This window comes from Sordaria macrospora, chromosome 1 (assembly GCF_033870435.1).
Source record: "Sordaria macrospora chromosome 1, complete sequence".
NCBI classification, from domain to species: Eukaryota; Fungi; Ascomycota; class Sordariomycetes; order Sordariales; family Sordariaceae; genus Sordaria; species Sordaria macrospora.
This window is the reverse complement of record NC_089371.1, coordinates 6920235-6943356: the sequence shown is the minus strand read 5'-3', so window position 1 is coordinate 6943356 and position 23122 is coordinate 6920235. Positions and strand designations below refer to the sequence as shown.

Sequence of the window (23122 nt, the reverse complement as noted above, 5' to 3'; positions counted from 1 at the left end):
CCCAGCGTTTGATTTTACCGCGCAATGCGTATTTAGAGAAGCATGGCGACGGATTGAGCATCAGCTGCTCCTCAGATAGTCTAGATCCTCAGCTCTTACCAGTAGAGAGCTGGATACTTTTACAAGTATCGACTGGCAATCAGTCAAAGGACAGACACATACAAACAATACAGTAAAATCTAAACAACATACACTACAATTGTTTCTTGCCAATCGTGATCTTGGTGTAATGTGATGATGTCGTCTTGAGGTGGGGGCTGGGTAAGATACCAAAAACCCATCCCTTTGGTTTCGGTTAGAGGTTGTAAGTGGATGAAGTACGGAAAGGATGGGTTGCATTGCTTTGAGATAAGCGCTATTGCTTGTAACGGCTGCGCAGTCCGTCACATTGATCTTACGACGGGATACAACCAGATTGGGTGCTCATGCTACGATACAGGCTCGATGTTCAAATGGCTTCCTATGTTTAGACGGTACCTTGCGTCGTGTGACCCGACTCTGATATACAGTAGAGAATCGCAGAAGGGGAACTTCCAGCACTCCATCTTCTGCACGCATGTCCTTGAACATGAAAAGTATCATGATTATGCCTTGTGTTGCGCGGTCAGTCCGAATGCTCCATGCTGCCCGTCCACTACCCACTAACAAAATACGACCTCAAAGCGAGCCTCGGGCCTATTACCTGCTTGGTTTTATAGCCTCGGCACCGCCCCAATGCGGCAGCGTTCATTATTCACCTACCACCTCGCTCAATCGATATCGAATGATTCCTAACAGGCGCCAAGTACTTTTGTGGTCTGCTTGCCGAAATATGCAACCAGCCTCACATGTACCACGACCTCTCCACTGTTAGTGCTGGATAGCAACCCCTCAGCAAATTCGAGAGGTGAACAAACCAATCGTATCGCGAAGCTTCGTTAATTGGTGAAGATGGGTCGCCGGTTTTAGTAACGACAAAGCTTACCACAGTAAGATTCTGTACACTAGCTAACCATCTGTTCTTTTTGCCCTTGTTTGGGGGAGGCAAATTCAAAATCCATTATCCATAACTCTTCAATTGGATCACAGACACCAGAGATCAGACTCGGTGATCGATGACGACGTGAACTGAGCCGGTTCATCTCATATCAGTTCTCTTCCTGGTTCAGTATCGTCACCCCACCACACGCAGACACTACCGAGAGCACCACCCTAGGTACTCTTCCTTTCAACTCCAAGCGGGCACCCACCACAGTGACCATCTCCAATATCGCGATGGCTTCACCCAAGAAATTCCTCAATCACCCGGGGGCCAGGGAGGCTCCCGCTCATGTCTTGGATTTCAAGCCCGAGGTGGACCACAATCCTCCCATGCGCGGACTGCCGTTGGTAGCTGCTTCTATGCTGTCAGTCCACTCCCTCCGTGTCCTTTCATGTCTTTGACGACAACAAGGACAAAGATGCAGAGCACTCACTCACTGACACTTCATTTTTGACCATATGTAGCCTTTCAAATTCGCAATGGCTTCAAAAGTTCATGTGGACCAACGCCAAATTCGGGCAGGCCAGGTCTATGTCCGAGTTAAATGGTGAACAATGGAGGGTGCAGGTAAATTAGTGTTTTCTGAGCTTACCTACTACTGCTACTCCCATCCCTCATCATTATCGGAGGGTTGTCTGTCTTCAATGAAATGAGACTGACACACCTTAAACAGCCCAACGTCATCCCCTTATCATCCGATCCCTCCGCCACTCAATCACTTTTAAACTTCGACCCCTCCCTCACCACCCCTCCCGCCACCATCCCGGGCCGCTTCAACTCCATAGCCGACTACCACGCTGCCTACGCCTCCGGGTCCCTCACCCCGCTTCAGGTCATCGACGCGCTCCTGCCTTTGATCCGGCGCGACATCAAGCCTGAGTCCAAGTACGCCGTGGCCTTCATACAGTCCAAGGTGGACGAGGTGCTGGCGGAGGCAAAAGCCTCGACGGAGCGTTGGCAAGCCGGTAGGCCGTTGGGCATCCTGGATGGCGTGCCGTTTGGTGTGAAGGATGATACAGAGGTGGAGGGTTATGTGTCGACCATGGGCATGAAGGTCAATGAGAGGTTTGAGTATTTCACGAAGCCGGCGACGGAGACGGTCTGGCCGGCGAAGAAGTTGAGGGAGCAGGGAGCGATTATGGTGGGCAAGATGAATCAGCATGAGATTGGAATGGGTGAGTGATCAATGACCCGATGAATAGTGGCTTTTTGTTGCTGCATGAAGTGACAGAGCAGAGAGAAAAGTTGAGGGGTTATAAAGGAGGAAACTGACAATAACGTATTGGGACAGACACGACGGGTTGCAACCCTACTACGGGAACGGCTACGAACTGGTACAACACCAAGTACTTCCCCGGTGGCTCGTCATCTGGTGCTGGATCTGCCCTCAGCGCTGGTCTTGTGCCTATCGCTATCGGCACCGATGCCGGTAAGTTCGACGATCTCTACTTCTACTACCTTACCTCTATTGTCATGAAACCTCCCATCAAAGAAGCAGCCAGTCTTACTAACCCAACCCGAACGTAGGCGGCAGCATGCGCATCCCTCCCGCCTTCTGCGGCGTTTACGGCCTCAAGCCCACCCACAACCGAGTCGTCAGCCGCAACTCCTCCATGTGCGTTGTCGGACCCATGTGCTCCAACCCGTCCGACCTGACCATCACCTACCGAATCATGGCCCAACCCAACCCTTCGGACCCGGCCCAGTCCTCTCTCGTCCCATCCATCCCGCCGTCCCCCATAGCCAAGAAATACCTCGGCCTCTGCCCGGAATGGATCGCCCTCGCCGACGCCGACGTCCGCACCACCTTCAACCGCGCTATCGAGACCCTCTGCAGCAGCCCTTCCTTCGGCAGCCAGTACGAGCTCGTCACCATCAAGCTGCCCTACCTGCGCGAAGGCCAGCTCGCCCACGCCGCCACTTGTCTGACCGAGGCGGCCGCCGACGCCCGCAACCGCGTGACCAACCCGGACGACTACCTCAAGCCGCTCAACTACCCCAACCGTATCTTGGTGTCCATGGGCGCTCAGACGCCCGCCGCCGACTACCTCCGCTACAACCAGCTGCGCCAGGTGATCATGCAGCATCTCGCCCACCTGTACGAGCAGTACCCGGGCCTGCTGATCGTGTCGCCCACCACGCCCATGGCCGGGTGGCCGATCATGCCGGGCGACGAAACGTACGGGTGCAGCGATGGAAACAGGAGTATCAGGAATATGACGTACGTGTGGTATGCGAACACCAGCGGGTGTCCGGCGGTGACGTGCCCCGGAGGGTATGTGGAGGCGCAGCAGGGAGAGGGCAAGTTGCCCGTGGGCGTGATGGCGATGGCGGAGTGGGGAGAGGAAGAGAGGTTGTTGGCGTTTGCGAGGGATATGGAGAGGTATCTGGCTGAGGCGTATGAGGGCGGCAGGCAGAGGCCGAGGGAGTGGGTGGACGTTTTGGGGGTTGCGAGGGGGACGGTGAAGGTTTAGGGTAAGTTTGGTGAGAAAGCTATTTAGACTATATGGATGTGGTTTTTTCTTGAAAAACTTGGGTGTAGAAGATGTACTATAGATAGGACCATGACTGTTTATGTGTATTGCACGTTTTGAGGATCAATCTCGAAGCACCCCTAGTCTTCTTTCCTCAGCCATGATGACAACAGCCCGTCTCTGGGAGTTTGTTCGAGGAACATTTGCTTGATACCACTTTGGGGATCGTTTTGATATAAATAACAACTGGCCAATGGGATATAATAGACACTCACCGACGCTTCTCGATGAAAGTTCGTGGGCAACCGAGCTAATGGTAGTTTCATGTGCGAAGCCGTCCTGCTTGTCTTCGTATCCGACGACTTGCTGTCTATGGCCGACCCATTGGCGACCAGGATATACCGGCCGGGTAATAACTCGAGTGGGAAGACGTCTACCGGGACGGCCCGGGCTGAAACTTTCTGAAGGTCGTCGTCTCTCGGGACCGGATCGGGGCCCGCGACGCCGGCATCGGAGCTTCTTCCGGCCTTTTTAACGTCTTTCTCCTCTCTTGCCTCTCGTGTTGAAGACGATCGGCTAGTCGAATGTTCCATGGAAGAAGTTTGAGTGGATTAAGCTTAAAGGTCTTTGCAGATGTCTGCTGCTGGAGGCTCCGGAGCGATGTCACATCGGACGTGTTGATCACAGCAAAGTCGCGCCATGATGCGCATCTGGACTGACGACCATCCGGGTGACGACTGACAACACGACCGCTGAGAGCATGACCGGCCAGCCGCACGAACCAGCACACGCGGATACCGGTGGATATGTGAGGATATTCACGGTTGAGTCTGTAAAGAAAGCAGGCTGGAGTGATGGACCCCATGGAGTCCGGCAACTGCACAACCGAAACGGCCGAAGAAAGAGCGAAGACGAGGAAGCTCTCGGTGGAGAAGACCTGCCAGCCCTGAAGGTGCCAGGTACCTATTCAGCCGGGACTTGCGAGGTTGTCCCTGCTGCTCGGTGTTGTTCTCCGATACGGATCCCGGTGTCGGCCACTGTGGGGGCAAGGAGTTTGGGCCTTCCCCTCACGAACACCCACGAGCCCGCTGCATTTACGGCTCAGAATTGGAGCACCCTTCTCCATTTTCTCCTCATCTGCCCCAGCCGACCCCCCGCCGCCAAGCCAGTCAGCAGCCGTCGCCAAGGTAATACCCGCGGGCCGTTCACATCTAAGCACATCATTAGATACACAACCCCATCCCATCATTTTTCTAAACTTATTCCTAAAGACTGCAGAGCTTCTCCAACTCTCACCTTGCATCTATAGCTTGTACAACTCCGGCAGCTACAACAATGTCGCAGCTCGCGAGCAGGGCTTCCAAAGGCCTCGGCCGGGTCGCCGTCAGGTCCAAAGTCTCCCTTACCGGCAGCCGGTCTGCTCGGTCATACTCTTCCAACAACAATGTCAAGAACAGCTTCAAGGGCCAGTTGACCGAAAGTGTCACGCAGCGCCTGGAGCGTGAGCAGGCCGAGCGCATTCGCATGGCCGCCTACCGCGATTCGCGTGCTGGCTGGAACAACTTCTCCCTCACTGGCCGTATGAAGTCCCCCGTCAGAAGCTCTTTTTTGATACGCCAGTGAGCTCCAGGCTAACCATACGAAATGCGTGTGCAGTCCTCATCCTCACGGCCGGTCTGGGCTGGCTCGTGGGCACCCAGTATCCCAGGGGCGACATCTCCCCTGATTCTACCCTCCCTCTCGCCAAGACCACTCCCCCAAGACACGACACCGGCAAGGCCAACCTTGAGGCTGCCTGGGCCGACTTTGCGAAGATTGTCGGCGAAGAGAATGTCAGCACCGCCGGCTACGATCTTGAGGAGCACTCCAACTCGGATTGGTCCTCCCACCAGTCCGATGCCTCCCACAAGCCCTTCTGCATCGTCTACCCCTCCAGCACCGAGGAGGTGTCCGAGATCATGAAGGTGTGCCACTCCCGCGCCATCCCCGTTGTCGGCTACAGCGGCGGTACCTCGCTCGAGGGCCACTTCACCCCGACCCGCGGCGGCATCTGCGTCGACTTCCGCCGCATGAACAAGGTTCTGGCTCTGCACAAGGAGGATCTCGACGTGGTCGTCCAGCCCGCCGTCGGCTGGCAGGACCTCAACGAGGACCTGGCCAAGGACAACCTTTTCTTCCCTCCGGACCCGGGCCCGGGCGCCCAGATCGGCGGCATGATCGGCACCGGCTGCAGCGGCACCAACGCCTACCGCTACGGCACCATGCGCGAGTGGGTTCTGTCCCTGACCGTCGTCCTCGCTGACGGCACCGTCATCAAGACCCGCCAGCGCCCCCGCAAGTCATCCGCCGGCTACGACCTGACCAAGCTCTTCATCGGTTCCGAGGGCACCCTCGGTCTCGTCACTGAAGCCACCCTCAAGCTCACCGTCAAGCCCGCCTCCGAGTCCGTCGCCGTCGCCAGCTTCAAGTCCATCCGCGAGGCCGCTTCGTGCGTCGCCTCCGTCGTCGCCAACGGTGTACCCGTCGCCGCTGTCGAGATCCTCGATGACGACCAGATGCGCATCATCAACCAGGCCGGCGTCACCACGCGGCGGTGGAAGGAGGCGCCCACCATCTTCTTCAAGTTCAGCGGCACCCCCAGCGGCGTCAAGGAGCAGGTCGCCATCGTGCAGCAGCTCTCCAAGCAGACGGGCGGCCAGTCCTTCGAGTTTGCCAAGAACAACGACGAGCAGGCCGAGCTCTGGAGCGCGCGCAAGGAGGCTCTGTGGAGTACCTTCAGCATCAAGAAGCCCGACGACCACCTCTGGACCGGCGATGTTGCCGTGCCCATGAGCAGGCTTCCCGACATCATTGAGCTGACCAAGGACGACCTGAAGAAGAGTGGGCTGAAGAGCTCCATTGTCGGCCACGTCGGCGATGGCAACTTCCATATTCTTCTGCTTTACAATGACCGGGAGAGAAAGCTGGCTGAGGACTGCGTCCACCGTATGGTGAAGCGCGCGGTGGAGATGGAGGGCACCGTTACTGGTGAGCACGGTGTCGGTCTCGTCAAGCGTGATTATCTCCCCCACGAGCTGGGTGAGACTACGGTTGATACCATGAGAAAGGTAAGCTGATGTCACCCACTACTCCACGCTTTCCAAGTTCGACGGCGCAAATGAAGTGCTAACCATCCTTTTTTCACAAACAGATCAAGCTGGCCCTTGACCCCAAGTGCATCCTCAACTGCGACAAGGTCGTTCGCATGCAGAAGCCTGAGGCCGGCGAGGTTCAGGAGTGGTAAGGAGACTTTTGGATATATAGGCTCGACTGTGACAGTGCGTGTATAAAGCGTGGTTTTGATAAAAGGTGGCTTGTATGATTTAGACCAGTTTCCTGTTATACCCTGATATTCCCTTTTGCCGCTTTCCCTAGAACACGGAGTCCCATTCAGTAGCGATACTTGGACAGACATTAGACTTCACGTACTTCCTATTACACGTACCTACCTTCTTATTAGACTTCATCAAGTGCATTCATGGGCGCAATCGTGGGACCTTTCAATTTTCGCAACCGTAAATAGTCATGTCGTATTCATCACTTCATCATCCCTTCGTTTTTTTCATGAGATCATTTCCTTACACCCCAACCGCTTGCCCCTGATGGACCATCAGGCCCCCCTTCCCTAAGAGAGAGAAGACATTCCAACCCGCTCGCTTTACTTCAAGTACTTGCCAGCAATGTTCAACAGCCCACCAAGCCCGCTCGAGCTCTCCTGGGTCTGCGTGTGCGACGAGCTCGTCTGCGAAGTACCCTGGCTCTTGAGGTACATCTTGAGCGCCATCTCGCCCGCCTTCATCACCACGCTCTGCTTGTCCGTGCCCTCCGACACCTTGCCGGCCGACGCCTGCTGGTCAAACAGCTTGGAGGCCTGCGACATGGCCAGGCCGATGAAGGCGCTCTGCGACTGCGACTGCGAACTCGAGAAGGAGCCCGAGGTGAACAGCTTCAGGGCTTGCAGGGCCGCAGCACTGCCCATTCCCGAGGAGGTCGCCTCGGGCGTCTCGGAGGAGGGAGAGAAGGCGGAGGAGGAGTAGAAGGTTTTGTGGGCGCGGACTGCTTCTGTTTTGGGAGGTAAATGGTTGATTAGCGACGATACATGACATGCATGATATGATGAGCGCCGAAGATGGATTGGGTTGGATTGGATTTTGGGTCATGCATGGACTGGTGGAAGAGTAACGCGCGCGCGCACGCGAAGGGGTAACTGAGAGAATATGTAAGACTAACCATCCTCATCAATATCTTCCTCAGCAACCTGCTGCTTCTTGGAGCTGAGGCTGTTCAGGATGGTCGAGAAGAAACTCTCATCCTCCTCGGCGTGGTTGGCCGCGTGGTTGGCGGCGCCGCGGAAGTCATCGTCCTTCTCGAACGCGTAACCGCCGCCAGCGGGATAGGCGCCGCCGTGTGAAACTGTAATATAATATGCGCATGTTAGAAAGCGAGCACATTCATATGGTTCAGATCGTAGTGAAACTGGATCAACGTACAGTCACCGCCGCCGGACGGGAATTGGCCGCCAGAGTACTGCTGGTGTCCGCCGCCGGTGTATTGTTGGCCTGAGAACTGGTTGCCTGTGAATTAAGAGGAAGCGCATAAGTTAGCTATCATGTCCCCTCATGTCGTCCCCATCATGTCGCCGCGCGCGCGCAGGTCAGGTCAGGTTAGGTTCCAAGGAGAAGGAAGGATGGCAGCTGGGAACTTTACCTTGGCTGGTGGTCTGCTTCTTGTCGTCATCGTCATCGCCAGTGACCTTGTCAACGACCTTGCTGATGAATCTGTCCATCGTGTCTGATTTTCGTGTTATGTGTTATATCTTGCCTGGTTCAAGATAGGTAGGTAGGTAAGATAGCTCCTTGTTTGGTTGATGTTGATGCAGAAGTGTGTGTGTGCCTGGCAGGAAATGCAAGACAAGTCAAGACGGATGTAGACGTTGGGAAAAAGGTGGAGAACCTAGAGCTGAAGAAAGAAGGGGACTTGGACCTGCTTCCTGGCTGCTGGCTGCTGGCTGTACGTAACCGGTACCTAACCTTAAGCGGAAGCAATGAGGTAAGGTAAGGTGTCAACGCAAGAAGACATCAATTTCCGTCCATGTCAACCCAACTGCAACTTGGACTGTTGTTGGGGCGGCCGGCTGCCCCAGGCTGTACAAACTCCATGCCAGTCTGTCCGTCCGTCCGCCCGCCGCCGCCGCCAATCTTCGGATCAACTCGAACTGGAACTCGAATCATCCATATTCCTGACCGGCCCAAAAAAAAGGCCAAACGGTTCTTTTCTTGTCTGATCTTTTACCCCTCGGGCTCTCTGGTTCTGGGCTATAGTAGGGATTCAAAAGGTACCTGGCCGACCTGACCTGATGAGCTCGGTAGCTCTAACACGAACCCAAGGCAAATGACGTTGCTGCGGGGTATGCACCATGGATGAGGTGGGCGGTGCAATCGCTTGAGGTTATCCTCCCCTTATCGCGCTTATCGATAGGAGGAGAGCCGTTCGTCGGTCCAAGTCGTCCAAGAAGCTGGGCGGTACGCGGCATGGCGGGACCGCTGATGGTTCGGCTGGGTGCGGGTGAGTCTGGGCGCTGGGCACTGGACGCTGGGCCGCTGGGAAGAGGGAAGCTGAACCTGAAACCCCCTCTTTTGGTCTCTGGGAAGTTCGACTATCGAGGGGACCATCTCATGCTCATGGATCCCTTCCCAGAGTCTCAGGACCTCAGGATGCGGTTAAGCAGGTACCCAACCTCCCTCGACCCTCAAAGTTGTTCGTCAGTTCAAGTTGGGCATGGGCAATCTTCAAAGTTCAAGCAGGGTCTACGCCACGCCATGCTTGAACCTAAACCTTTTATGCAGCTTTTCGTCCCGGTCGCCAGCCAGCCTTTCCGTTTGGCTGTCCCATCCCTCCTCTTCTTGAGTCTTCTTGAGTCTTGATGACCATTTGAGATGACTCCAACACACAAGTCAAGCCACCGTGATACGTAAGTGACGCTAGAACTGGTATCGCTCGTGGTTCCGTGGAACACCAACAAACGAGCATCAACCCTCGGGTTGAATCAACCTCCATTGGTGGGTTGCATCCCCCTTCCTTTGGACGGGAACGAGTGCCAGTCGGCTAGTCGCAGACTCGCAGGGCGAAAATCGATAAAGTATGGGCAAAGACGTTGTGTGGATCTCGGACGTATCATCGCCCTGGGGCTCGCTGGATCAGTTCCTCGTTGCCCGTCTTCTGCTTCGTCTTTTTGCTCGCTTGCTTACCGTCCGTCGTGTGCTTTGCTGCTCCTCCGTAAATAACTCGAAGCTTATTAATAATGCTGGGAACTTGGTATTCCTCCTAGGATGATGTATGATATTTTTTTCTCTCTCTCTTGATCTCCGTTATCCCTGTTGGTAAAGTCCCATCATCTGGCCATCGAGGAGTTTCTAGGTATGGATTTCTCCATGTCAGACGTCAAGTGCAGCGTACCTCAAGGATGGGAGCCCAAGAGAACCGGTACCTAGGGAGCTAGGCCGAGTTGCTGAACAACAGCGCTCGTTCGAAAGAATGGGCAGCGCAATCAGTCACCATCACTGTAACATTATACCGTTGGCATTGCCATTATAGCAGCCGGATTGTGCGATAACCAAAAGACCTTAGTACCAGCAGGTGTGGCAGCGGTAGCTCATCATCATCATTCAAATGCACACGTTTAACAATGGTGGTATAGTAACCCCTTAGGTTTCTCTCGTGTGCGCCCTTTCCGTTTCTTCTTCATCGCTTTGACTCGGTAAAAAACTCACTCGCCGGCAAATTGGCGGCGTGAACAATTCCTTTCTCCCTCTCCCCATCGAAGCCAGACCAAAACCGACCGATTCCCGGTGATAATCCATCCAAAAAGAAAAAAAGGTGCATCTCGAAACGATGCCGGTTTTTTTTTTCCCGATGTGCTGCTCATCGTACCATGCACCTCCGGCTCTTCCTAGGGCACGTCCCGGGACGGCCCACAAAGCTAAACTGCGCATGGTGTCAAGGACTGCTCCGCGAACCAGACAGCACGGAATCGCTGCCGTTCTGCTTCTTTGGTTCCCATCCGTCCCCTTCACCTCATGCATCCGCGCCCCGGCGCACCTTTTTCTTGTCTAGTCTCCCCTCCCTTCCTTCCAAACACACACAGCAAGGAAAGCCCGATAGGATGTCTACCCCCGCTTCGTCGTAGTTCCCATTCTTCATTCTATAATAAACTTGGTCATTTTTGGTTTTCTCAGTCTGAAGGGCAGATGCGCCGGCCGTTTGTCGCGATGCGGGATATTGATAAATGTCGAGATTATGTTGAGAGTGGTTTCGAATTCCGATCGTCGCGTATGTGTGGCCGCTGGAAATTCGTGTCGGTATCATTGCGCGTCTTCCAATCGTTTATCCCATATTATCACCCATGGGTGTATGGTTGTCATTGTGACCCCCCATACCTCCGCCGTTGTTGTTACCGTTGGCGTTCTTCTTCTTCTCTTTCTTTGCCCACCGCAGACCGCATGCATTGCAGAGTGTCTTGGGTCCACTGGGGCCTTTTCGCCATTCGGGGGAATCGAGCGTACCTGTTTCAGCATCCTTGTCAGCAACGGAAAGTCATGAAGAAGCTATTTTGGGTGGGAGGGGTCGAGGGGAGGGAATAATTACCGCAATCGGTGCACACGTATTCCTCTGCAACCTTCATCTTCTTCTTCTTCTCTCCCGTCCGGGGATCTCGGTCTAGTGGAATCGCAATTCCCGCATCGCCCTTAATGAGCGTCGGGCTGGCGTTGCCCGTTGTGATACCATGACTTCTTTCACCCTCCTGATACTTCAGCCCGGTAAGCATTTCAATCGTGTCGGCGTGATTACCCTCATAACGTAACATCTTTTCGCGTATAGAATCGGGCCGGCTTCCCGCAATGCCCTCCAGGTTCTCCCGCGTCAGCGCAATGTTAAGCGACGACGCCGGCTGGCTGGGTGGCGGCATCAAAACGTCGGCTTGAGCATTCATGGGAATGTAGAAAGGCGTCATTCCCAGCTGGGTCGTGGTATCGTCCGACGGCGTAACATCAGATCGTCCCTCTTGGCTCATCCGCCATGTCCTCTGCGACTCTTCTTGCTCCTCCTGCTCCTCTCTGCGCAGCTCGGCAATCCTGCGCTTCAGTCTCTCGTTCTCGATCTTGTGCTCCAGGAAGGAATCCAACAGACCGGCGTTCTTGGTTGGGTAGGGCCGAGCCATCATGAAAACAGCCTGGCAGAAAGGCGACTGGTTCTGCGGATTGGGTGCAAACTTGGCGGCGGCGATGTGCGCATGGCCGACAGTCTCGAAAATGGTCCAGTTTCCATCCTTTTTCCGGAATCGGTAGAATAGTCGCAATGGGGATCCCGTCGCGATGGCTTCGTTCATCTCGGCTGTGAAGACCCCGACGTCATCCGGGTGGATCAGGTCCCGAAGGAATAAGTCAATGATTTCGGGCGGCTTATAGCCGGTCAGGGGCTCCACGCTGGGCGAGACATGCTTTATCCGGCCGTTGGCATCCAGAATGTGCTCCCAGTCCTGGAGCTCTTCGACAACCTTGGCGGGCCAGTTGCGGCGCTTCGTGAATTCGGTCAGGGTGCTTCCGCCGCCCGACGAAGGGCCGGCCGAAGGACCGGAGGTGGTGGTGGTGGGCGTGGCGATCATCGGTCCGGCGCTGGGCATGCTGGTCGCAATAACGTCGTCGGGGGAAAATAGCTGATCGGGGGGCCCGTGACCGCCGTGCAAACCAACGTGACTTGGCCCTGCAGGTAACGCAGGGAGGGGTGGCTGGACCGAGACCGGGGTGAAGGGGGTTGACATGGAATCGCCGACATTGAGACTCATCGACATTCCGTCAAACCCAGAGAACACCGAAGTGTCCAGAAGCGACATCATGTCCTGTGGGTCGGAACTCATCTGCAGCTTGAAGGCCGATCAATCGGCCAATCGTCAGCTTGAAAGTTCATTTTCGTCCAGCATATGTAAAAGCATCAAGGGAAATACAAGAAAAATGCTGCTTGCTGCTGCTTGCTGCTGCTTGCTGCGCACCTGCGAGGCTGACATGCCGGTTCCCATGCCAGTTCCCATGCCGGGTCCCATACCGGATCCCATGCCCATGGCTCCAAAGCCATACATGCTGGATCCGGGTGGAGGCTGTCCGTGAGACATTGTTCTGGTGGTTGTAGTAGTGTAGGTAGTAGTGGTGAGGCGGCGAGATGGCGGCAATCTGACAATTGCAGGTGTAGACGGTGGCGGCGCATCGAAGAAAACCACCGTCTTCTTTTTTTCGTTTTTTTTTTCGCGAAAGGGGGGGGAGGGGGAAGGAAGTATTGGCGGCTGCTGCTGTTCAATGTTGCCGCTGCTGCTCGTGCTGCTGCTGCGTGGTTCCTGACTTTTCGGCGGTGGAGGAGCTGAAGAAGGAGCCCGCTTTGGATGGGCTACTAACAGCAACACAAGCGCGCAATTCGTTAACGTCGGTTAGGTTAGTCCCCCATGCGATATTGCTGTCTTGTTTTCTGCATCTGACTGCCGTGTCGCGCCGTGTTTAGAAGATGGCGTACGGGGCGATAATCCAGACCCAGTCACCTTGCTTTTGATGGCGGCGTTGTGTAGTGGAGGACTTCCAATGTTGGTCGGTGCTTTTGTGGACTGGATTCAGGACTGATGGTAAAAGGCGAAGTGCTGCGAGGAATAAGACGAAGTCTCTTTTGTACGTTCAAAAACCGCGGGGCAGTGGCAGACAAAAGAAAAAGGAAAAGGGTGTTGTCGATCAGAAAAATGAACAAGCCCGGTAAGGATGGTAGCGGGGGTGTGAGCGTGTGATGATGACCTGGGACCTGGGGGGAAATGGTGCCCTTAACGAGAAGGATGGGATTTCTGGGATGACAGATGGGAATCTTGAACTGAGCCCCCGAAAGTCCCCACATTCAGACTCTCAATATTGCTTTGCTGCCAGGTGGTGCCGTGCTGGCGGCGTTGGTGGAATGCTAGGTAGGTATGGTCGTGCAGTGGCTCCAGTCCGGCTTCGAGGGGTCGTTGTGGTTACAGCAGGAAACTTGGTTGTTACTACCAAGTTTATTACCGCCAATCTGCTCTGCTCTGCCGTGCCGTCCGTGTCGTAGTAGTTTGGTAGGCCTGGCGTGGCTTGAGGGTGTTTCAATGCGTGCGCAGTGAGGAACCTGAAGCTAGGAGGAGGTAGATAGGTATTGATGAAAGAAGGGGTGACATTGGGCGACAGGGTCCAACAGACAGATGTACAGACAATCAAGATATTGTCACTGTTGTCGGTCTTGATAGGCCGAGCTGGTCAGGTGTCCGGTTATGGCACGCGGCCTACTTTCCACTAGTTACGTTGTAGACGTTGTAGTTGAGATGGATGAACTCGGACCAAAGGTGGGAGGGAGATATGCAACTCGAACCGAGCCAAGTACGCACATACACTGCCTACAACATCACAATTATACTGTTGGTCCTGGGCAGCTGCTGGGTGCTGGATGGGAAGGATGAAGGATTGCTGATCCGGATATCGGGACTGATCGATGCTTGTCTTTTTTTTTTTTTTTTTTTGGGGGGGGGGGGGGGGGGGGGGGGGGGGGGGGGGGGACGAAAGATGCGGAAGATACAGGACCCCAATGGAAGTCGGCCCAATGTAGGTACCGCCAAAAAGAAGATCTCAGGGACTTTTTCGAAATCAAGGGAAAAGCCAAGGCACCGGGAACGGCACCGTTCGTTGTCACTCGTCGCCCGTCCCTCGGCCACTTCAGATGGCCGTCTGCTCCCTGTAAAAAACGTAGAAACTTACGTACTGGTATCCGAGTCGAGGCAGGCGGAAGGGTCCACGTTGTGTGTGTGGGAGGTACCTTTTCCAGTGGTTTGATCAGCATCATGGCGTTCCCCATTACCTCTTTGACATATGGATCAGATGGGGAGCACAGCTTGATTCACAATACACGTCCTCGAGTAATGGAAGAAGGGGTTGCGGCGTTCTTTGTGATACCTACCTCGGCTTCCGTCAGCGAGATGCAAGAACCAGTACGCACGCAGTCCTCTGGTTCAAGTCTGGGTACAGGTACTTTACCTTCGGTTACTTGCCTTACTTTGCTTCTGCTATAAATTACCTCCTTGATTTGTTCCATGTTCCAAGTCTCTCTCTCTTTCTCACGGGCAAAGCACATTACTAGTACCATAGTATTCGATGGCCTCCGCTGCTCGTGTCTCTTCAAATCTGCTCATAAACTGACGGGGCCCCACTGCGTGGCCTAAAGACCCGATGGCCTTCCCTGTCGCTTCGGGCTTGTCGCCGGTCACCGTGATTGGTAAACATTCAACCATCGCTTATCGTGGGTGGGAAACGCGCCCCAAGGCCCCAAACAGCGGGACTGAAAACATGCTCGGGAAGACTCCCGTCTGGTGGGGACCGTCAGACACCTGGAAATGCTGGAATTCGCGGCCAAAAATGCCGTCTAAGTCGCTTTTCTACTCACTTTCGTGTCCATTGTCGGACGAAAAGATCCGGACCCTTCGCTTGGCTGGCCTTCTTGATCTTCTGACTGGATAAAACATGCAGTCTGGTGGAGCCATGTCTCCCCTGCCGAGCGGAGTCTCCAGATAAAGCTTGGCCGTTCTCTCCACAAGCACGCGCAGTGTTACGTCTTGGCAGGCTTGGCTTCATCTGCTTCCGGCAACCGAGTCGCTTGGCAACTGCGGGGCAGGCAGCCAGGCACACCGGCCGGCAAACACTCTGTTTCAATTTAGCAGATCCCGTGAGTACGTGCAGTTCGCGCTACTGCTTCCTGGTCCCATGCTCCATCAGACGCCGCAAACCCGCGACTTTAACGCGTCCACCAGGGCATCGACGAGTGTGCCACTTCATTTCCAGCTACTTCTGTCGACGACGCAACGGACTCGCGAACCTCGCACGGAAGGACGTCCATTCAATAGGCGAGACGCGCCGCATAAACGCCCTCACAGTGGCTCATTCTAGACCTAATCCTTAAGAGGTTGCCCATCATGTCCAAGATCGAGAAAATGTCCATCTTGGGCGTGCGCTCCTTTGGGCCACGCCACCCAGAAGCCATCGCCTTCAACACTCCGCTAACCCTTATCGTCGGATACAATGGCTCGGGCAAGACCACCATCATCGAATGTCTCAAGTACGCTACCACTGGCGAGCTTCCGCCCAACAGCAAGGGCGGTGCCTTCATTCACGACCCTAACGTGAGTGCCACTGCTGAGTATCCGTAATTCTGGGACAACTTCGGCTAAGATATTCCCTTGCGCAGCTCGTCGGCGAGAAAGATGTCCAGGCGCAGATCAAGCTTTCCTTCCGCTCCACTGTTGGTGAATCCTTCGTCGTAACCCGAAACGTGCAGCTAGTCGTCAAGAAGGCCACAAGAACCCAGAAGACCCTCGAAGGAAGTCTCCTACTGCGATCCAATGGTGATCGTCAATTAATATCTACCAGGGTGATGGAACTCGACAAGCTGGTTCCCGAAAAGCTGGGTGTCTCACCAGCCGTTCTAGACGCGGTTATCTTTTGCCATCAGGATGAGTCCCTCTGGCCCATGAGCGCGCCGGCTGACCTGAAAAAGAAATTTGACGAGATCTTTGAGGCCCAAAAGTACGCCAAAGTCATCGAGAACCTTAAGCTCCTTAAGAAAAAGAAGGGCGAAGAGCTTCGAATCCTCAAGGTACAAGAAGCCCAAGACAAAGAAAACAAGGAGAGGGCAGACAGGGTCGACAGGGAGCTCAGTAAGCTCACTCGCGAGATCCAAGAGGCTCGTGACAAGTGCAACGAGCTGCTGGATCAAATCGAGCACGAGGATGTTCGCATCAAGCAAAAATGGGAGCAGGCCAACAGTTTCCTCAGGATCGTCAACGAGCTGCAGACCAAGCAGGAGAAGCTCGAGTACAAGAAGGACGCCATCGCAGAGTTGCGGGAACGTATCGAGGAGAGTACAGGGTCTGACGAATATCTTCGAGACGCTCTCAACCAGTACGAACAGACTGTTGAGCGGATGAACACCGACCGAGATCAAAAGGTGGCCCAATTTGGGACCCTGCAGACCGAGCTCAAGACCGCCCGAGTTAAGCATACTGCCAAGGCTGAGGAGCAGGGAAAGCATCAATCCGACAAGGACAAATATGACCGCCAACTCGTTTCGCAACGTCAGATGATCCAAGAAGCTGCCGAAAAGCACGAGATCCGCGGCTACGACGGTGACTTGGATGACCAAGAGATCAATGCATTCTACGAACGCATCCAGAAAATGCTCCAAGACACGAAACGGAATCTGGAACGTCTTCAACGCGACAACGCTGCCGAGCTAGATGCAAAATCCGCCGTTATCACGGAACTGGAGAGCCGGAAGGCGTCTCGCATTCGAGATCGGAAAACATCATCCCAGCGGGTCGCGACACTTCAAAGAGACATTACTAAACTCCAAGGGGATCTGAACAATCTCGACGTTGACGAAGGCGCGGAGGCAGTACTACGGACCGAGATGAAGGGATTGGAGTCCAGAATCAAGCAAGCCAAGGCTGACAACAAAGTGGCCGAACTCGACTCACAGATCAAGGAGCTAAACAACGAGGTCTTGACTCTAGAAGCCCAAGGTGCCAAGCTGAGCCGCGAACTAGTCGAATGTACCAATTTAGCAGCAGAACGTGCACAGCTTGAACTTCGCAAGAACCAGCTCAAGGAACGGAAGGGGGAACTGGACATTCTGAAGAGCACGTTCAATCAGCAGTTGACAGAAGTTATCGGCAAAGACTGGATATCAGAAACCATCGAGACAGACTTTCAGAAAGCGCTCCGACGGCTGAGTGACCGACTCTCTGAGCTCAGAAAGACAAAGGATTCAACGCAGCAAGAACTGAAGCAGGTTGAGTTTAAGCTCACTACTGCTCGTGAGAAGCAGACTAAGTCCGTGAAGGAAAGGGACAGCTGCAAGAAAGACGTATACGGGGCTGTGGAGAAAGCGGCAACTAAAGAAATGCTGGCAAGGGGGGTGTCGGTGGACGATTACGCGGAGACAGTTGCGGAGATCGAGAAAGAGTTAAAAATCATCGACACGGATATGGAACTGGATGAGTATTTGACGGAGTACTTCACGAGTGCGAAGGAAGCAGCAGAGGAAAAGAAGACGTGCTACCTTTGCGACCAATCTTTGGCCAACGAAAAAGTCATGCAAAAACTGATGAAAAAGATCAGAAAAAAGCTCGATGATAAACACAAAGACGAGCAGCTCAAAGAGCAAGCCATGTTTAGACGTCTTCTTGGGACGCTGAGAAGTGTGCGGACGAAGTACGAGACTTATGGACGGCTGTGTAAGGAGCTGCCGGGTTTAGTCGAGGAGATCAATACCCTCACGTCTGAGAAAGAAAGACTGGTTCGACAGCTCGAGGACCAGGATGGCACTTTCAAAGCTGCCGAAGAGAAGCGGAATGCGGCGGATGGGCTAAGCAAGAGCGTACTGAAGATTGCACAGGCTGTCAAAGACATTGCGGATTTTGAGAGACAGGTCGAGAGATCCCAGCAAAACTCGAGCATCCAAGTGCGAAGCGCTGACGAGATCAACGATGACCAAACAGCCTGTGCAGAGCAGTTGAGAATTACCCAGGCAAAGCTGACCAAGTTAACCGCCGAACGCCAACGGTTGAAGGATCAGGCGGCTCAGCTCGAGGTTGAGAAACTGGAATTGAAGCACAAGATTACTGAGGTTGTCCAGCAACTAGAGCACAAGAAGCGACTCCAGGACACGATTAAGAATCACAAGGAAGAGCAGAATGAGCTTCGGAAGAACATGCAAGACATCGACAAAGAGGTCGAGAGTATTGACCCAGAAATTGCCAGCGCCAGGGCAGCCCTTGAGGAATCTCGAAAGCAGGGCCGAGCCAGAGAGCAGCGAATCGCAGAGGAACGCGACGGTATCGCCACCACGGTGAGCGAGCTCAAGATGATCAACCGCGAAATCCAGGATTATCTCGACCGAGGCGGCCCTGCCAACCTGGCCTCTAACCAGCGTGCCATCGCTAGCCTGGAGAACACCATCGCCACTCTTGAAAGAGACATGAAAGAGCTCACCACCCAAATCCACAAGCTAAACAAGGAAATCGACAACAGCGACGCCAAACGGCGCAACATCGCCGACAACCTCACCTACCGCAAGAATCTGCGCGAGCGCGACGCTCTCGAGGAGGAGATCGAAGAGCTCGTGTCCCGCAACGCACAAGAGGACTATGACCGTCTCGTCAAGGAAGCGCACTATCTCGAATCGAGGCGCGGCAAGCTCAACGCCGACCGCGATCGTCTGATGGGTTCCATGTCGACCAAAGACGAGCAGTTCGCGCGACTCAACGACGAATACGAGATCGAGCTGAAAGGCGCGCGCGCCCGGTTCAAGGAGAGCCACATCAAAGTCGAAACCACCAAGGCCGCCATCGAGGACCTCGCGCGCGGAATGGTGGCGCTCGACCAGGCCATCATGCAATACCACTCGCTGAAGATGGAGGAGATCAACCGCACCATCGGTGAGCTGTGGCAGAGCACGTACCAGGGCACCGACATCGACACGATCCAGATCCGGTCCGACATGGACTCGTCGGCGTCGGGCGGCGCGAGCGGCAACACGCGCCGCATCTACAACTACCGCGTGTCCATGATCAAGGGCGACACGGAGATGGACATGCGGGGGCGCTGCTCGGCCGGCCAAAAGGTTCTGGCGTGCATCATTATTCGTCTTGCGCTGGCCGAATCGTTTGGCCTCAACTGCGGCCTCATCGCGCTCGACGAGCCGACGACGAACCTCGACAGCGACAACATCCGCTCTCTCGCCGAGAGTCTGCATGCCATTATCAAGGCGAGAAAGAGCCAGAATAATCTGCAGCTGGTGGTGATCACGCACGACGAGGAGTTTTTGAAGCATATGCAGTGTAGCGAGTTCTGTGATGACTTTTTCAGGGTCAAGAGGGATGAGAATCAGAACAGTGTCATTTCGAGGGAGAATATTACGAGGATTTCGGAGTAAGAAGGGAGAGGTTAGGGGAATGTGTGTGTGGACCGAGATTTACTAGGCCGATGTTACTTTAGGGCCTATTGTAGGATGTACAATTGGGCGAAGGTAGAATGTGAATCGGGAGCCTGGTAAACTGATGCCTTTCTTGGACTGCTTGTTTATGGCCATGGGTTCCAATGTTCTGTTTTGTTTCACAACTAGTTTGGCCGACTTCCTTTGATCAGCACATGAACCTATCTATGATCAGCATGATTTTACGTACTGGCCACAGATGGGCGGCTCAAAGGATGTTTCATCGCAAGCAGGGTAAACCTTTTGACGATCAGATGAATGGCGTATTGTAGTGTATCATGTTCTGTAGTCCGTAACATATCTTGAAAACCACCATACCGCTGATACAGGGTGTAGCTAAGCTAAACTATAAAACCATCAATCCAAGTAGACAGACATGTCGCTTGTTTCGTTCATCCAAACAACCTCTTCCCTTCCTGTTGTCCTGATAACACATTTGACTCCTCTTCATTATCTCTTATCTTTACGACTTCCAAACAGATACGTCCCTCTATTGGCTGGATCCAACATAGTCAACGTTCTCTCATACTAGGAAGAAGAAGTCTTTGGTTGATCTTCTTCTCCTTCTCTGGCTCCAGCTTCTGGTTTCTGATTTGATGACTCTCCTCCTTCCTTTGGCTTATCCTCTTCTACTGCCGCCACCGAGGAGCCGGGAGCTGGTCGGTCCACTAACACCATGTCCTCATCCTCATTCGCATCCTTCTGCTGCACCGGCGGCGCCTCCTCCTCTTTTGCTACTTCCGAACTCTCCTCAGGTTTCGTGACTTCTGTCGTCGAGCTGCTAGCCTCCTCCATCGTGTTGGTGTCGTCGGCCTTATCCTCCATTCGCTGTCTCTTCTGCGTACTGCCGAGCTCCGATTCGTCGTCCCCTGCCTCCCGCTTAGGGCTTGGGGGGACTAAGTTCTCCGCATCACCGCTGCCGCTCTTGGAGTGGGGTGTCGTTGCCTCTTCTGCTGGCGTAATGTTGCTCGCTGCTGGTGGTGATTGTAGCCTCCTACCCACCGCGGCCTCAACATCAAGCGCACTCATATCCACCTCGCCCGTGGATGACATGGCAATGCTGGTCCTCGCGTTCTGGGGGCCGGTATCCTCCGGCCCGATCTCCTGCGGACCGCGAGCGTGGGGGACCTCTTCCTCGTCCTGCTGCTCCTCGGGGTCTGAGTTCTCGCCCATCACAATATCCTCGTCCGCTGGTGGAGCTGCAGTTGTAGTGGCAGCAGCAGTAGTAGTAGTAGTAGTAGTAGTAGTAGTAGTAGTAGTAGTAGTAGTAGTAGTAGCTGAAGAACCTTCGCCATGAGCGGCAGCACTGAGAGGTGTAGTCTGCGCAGCCGTGTAACCCTGGGCAGTATTATTGTTGTTCCCGGCAACCTGGTTAACAGGGACAACGCCCGCGCGCTGTTCCTGCCTGAGCAGTTCCCCCTGCGTGACGCCTCGCTGCTGTTGTTGCTGCGAGAGACCCAGTAGGCCACCGCCCATTCCGGTAGAAGGGATCCCGTTGACCGAGATGGATACCGTCTCTATGCTTCCCATGCCGTTGGGGCCCTCAATCATCTCGGTGCTCTCCTTACGAACCTGCGGACTGACGGAGCTCTGGGCGAAGGTAATGTGGCTGTGCTGCTGCGCGAGAGCTCGCTGCTGTTGTTCGTGCTGGGTGTTGGGGTCGGACGCCCCGCTGGCTGATAACGGTGATGAGCTGCCTGCGTCACTAATGCTGCCGTCGTCGTCACCGCCGTCGCCATTTGCCCTTCGCGTCAACCATGGAATGGGGGTAAGTAAGGCGCCGCCGAGAGCCTCGTCGGATCCGATGTTGTTCGCTGCCGAAAGGCTGGTAGTACTGCCGCTATCAGAGCCTGGGCCACCTCCGTTAGACATGCCGCCCATGCCGCTCAGGTCGGGGATCGCTGGCGGTAATGGGTATAGGTTTGCTCCGCTAGTGACGTGGACAACGCGGTCGAGCGCATTCAGGTAGCCTACCACACTCCTGTACTGAGGGCGCGGCTTGAGGACCAGCTCAGCGAGGCGCTGGATGGTATGGGGCGGGTAATCGGGGAAGTTGGCCGTCAGGTGAGATGTGACTCCGTTCAGCATTTCGGCTACGGGGACGGGAAGAACTGGCTGTTGTGCCTGAGTCGCATTGGGGTCTGGCGCGGGCGCTTTGGGCGGCGAGGAAGCAACGTTATCGCCGGCGGCAGCTGGACGTGGCGCTAATGTCAGGGCATCGTTCTCCTTGTTGTTGGTCTCCTGGGAACTGAGCGGCGTATCGATCGGGTCGGACGAAGAGGGAAGCGGGGCGAGGAAGCGCGGGGACGAAGGTCTGGCGGGCGGTTGCGGCGAAGAAATGTCGGGGATCGGGAATTCGGTATGGGCAATCTAGAAGATCAGCTTGTTGGCGTCGACGAGAGGGGGACAATGAAATTTGTGGCTTTTCACTTACCTTCTCAATGCGCGAGACTACGATGGGCAACAACTTGGGCCAGCATGAACTGAGATGGGAATAAAGCCGTCAGTACGAGCATGAAGGTATCTGAGCTTTTGTCAGGATAAACATACTAATCCATGGACCCATCCTGGGCGACGCTGGCCAGGATGTCGTCGGCGACTTCAGCATCCATTTCGGCCATGATGTCGTTCTTTCGAAGGCGTGTTTTTGTCTGTCCCCGTGGAAGAAGTGTCTAAGGTGACAACAGAATTGCGGTTGCCAGGCGACGCGAACTGGAGCTGGCTTGGCCGCACCCGACCGTGTAAGTAGAGCTCTATAGGTGGATACTGCAGGTAGTACCGGGCTCTACCAATGCAGCGGTTACCAATCGTTACTAGGTGGTCGGGCTACAGCCATTGTAGGATGGAGGACAAACAACTATATCGACGGCCGACTTATACCAGACGCAAACGCAATTATGCTCAAATCCCATGGGGCTTGCTGGTCCTAGTTTTGCCCTACCTAGTTACACAGCCTCGCGGAGATAGCTACCTAAGGTAAACTTTAAATCACCTTGACGGCATGGCTGCTACGCCTCCGAGGCTCACCGTGTCAAGTGGAAGCTCCGCTGTAGACAGCATAGTCCCTAGGTAGGTCGGGTATAGTAAACGGGATCATATACAGGGTCTGGTCTACCTAGAGGTACCTGAATGGAAATCAGTCCTGTGGGTGGACACTCATGGGGTGATGGAAGCTCGGGGCTAGAGTTCGATCGATACGGTAAAAATGGCATTTTTTCCATACCTGACCGTTTACGAGTCTTACTGAACTTTCGGGGCCCGTGCTTCAGTTCGTGCACCAGCCACTGAGCTACCTCCGTCTGCCCTCAGTTGGCGGGTGTATGGAGGGTAGGTACGTACCTATGAGACCAATGGATATGCCAAGCCCTTGAATAAATGGAAAGTGAACTCCTTTTTTCCAAACCGTTACGGTAATTACTGTTACTGACCACCAACGAGTCTGACAAGATCGAAGCCTACTCGGGGCAGTTCGGACATTTGCAGGAGTCGGGAAATTTGCAGT

The 23122-nt window shown here is 54.5% G+C and overlaps 6 protein-coding genes across 6 annotated transcripts; 3 read left to right on the top strand and 3 right to left on the bottom strand.

The window, feature by feature from the left end:
• The first annotated feature begins 551 nt into the window (after positions 1-551).
• Positions 552-3982, top strand: SMAC4_00188 (uncharacterized protein). The gene is made up of 5 exons (XM_003351598.2): positions 552-1385; positions 1486-1588; positions 1695-2196; positions 2313-2450; positions 2549-3982. The coding sequence occupies exons 1-5, from the start codon at positions 1255-1257 to the stop codon at positions 3493-3495; spliced, it is 1821 nt and encodes a 606-aa protein (XP_003351646.1). The 5' UTR covers positions 552-1254; the 3' UTR covers positions 3496-3982.
• Positions 3983-4657: 675 nt separating this feature from the next.
• SMAC4_00187 (uncharacterized protein) lies at positions 4658-6910 on the top strand. Its single transcript, XM_003351597.2, has 3 exons — positions 4658-5074; positions 5152-6602; positions 6686-6910. The coding sequence occupies exons 1-3, from the start codon at positions 4831-4833 to the stop codon at positions 6776-6778; spliced, it is 1788 nt and encodes a 595-aa protein (XP_003351645.1). The 5' UTR covers positions 4658-4830; the 3' UTR covers positions 6779-6910.
• Positions 6911-7026: 116 nt separating this feature from the next.
• On the bottom strand, positions 7027-8782 carry SMAC4_00186 (uncharacterized protein). The gene is made up of 4 exons (XM_003351596.2): positions 8242-8782; positions 8025-8108; positions 7765-7947; positions 7027-7596 (listed from the first exon to the last, which is right to left on the bottom strand). The coding sequence occupies exons 1-4, from the start codon at positions 8318-8320 to the stop codon at positions 7193-7195; spliced, it is 750 nt and encodes a 249-aa protein (XP_003351644.1). The 5' UTR covers positions 8321-8782; the 3' UTR covers positions 7027-7192.
• Positions 8783-10069: 1287 nt separating this feature from the next.
• On the bottom strand, positions 10070-13900 carry SMAC4_00185 (uncharacterized protein). Its single transcript, XM_003351595.2, has 3 exons — positions 12581-13900; positions 11179-12454; positions 10070-11096 (listed from the first exon to the last, which is right to left on the bottom strand). Exons 1-3 carry the CDS (start codon positions 12698-12700, stop codon positions 10918-10920), a joined length of 1575 nt encoding a protein of 524 aa, XP_003351643.1. The 5' UTR covers positions 12701-13900; the 3' UTR covers positions 10070-10917.
• Positions 13901-15541: 1641 nt separating this feature from the next.
• Positions 15542-19595, top strand: SMAC4_00184 (uncharacterized protein; the record flags this gene model as incomplete). The annotated part of the gene is made up of 2 exons (XM_003351594.2): positions 15542-15748; positions 15814-19595. 2 exons carry the CDS (start codon positions 15542-15544, stop codon positions 19558-19560), a joined length of 3954 nt encoding a protein of 1317 aa, XP_003351642.1. The 3' UTR covers positions 19561-19595.
• Positions 19596-19922: 327 nt separating this feature from the next.
• On the bottom strand, positions 19923-22704 carry SMAC4_00183 (uncharacterized protein). Its single transcript, XM_003351593.2, has 3 exons — positions 22171-22704; positions 22055-22103; positions 19923-21990 (listed from the first exon to the last, which is right to left on the bottom strand). The coding sequence occupies exons 1-3, from the start codon at positions 22239-22241 to the stop codon at positions 20149-20151; spliced, it is 1962 nt and encodes a 653-aa protein (XP_003351641.1). The 5' UTR covers positions 22242-22704; the 3' UTR covers positions 19923-20148.
• Between the last annotated feature and the right edge of the window lie 418 nt (positions 22705-23122).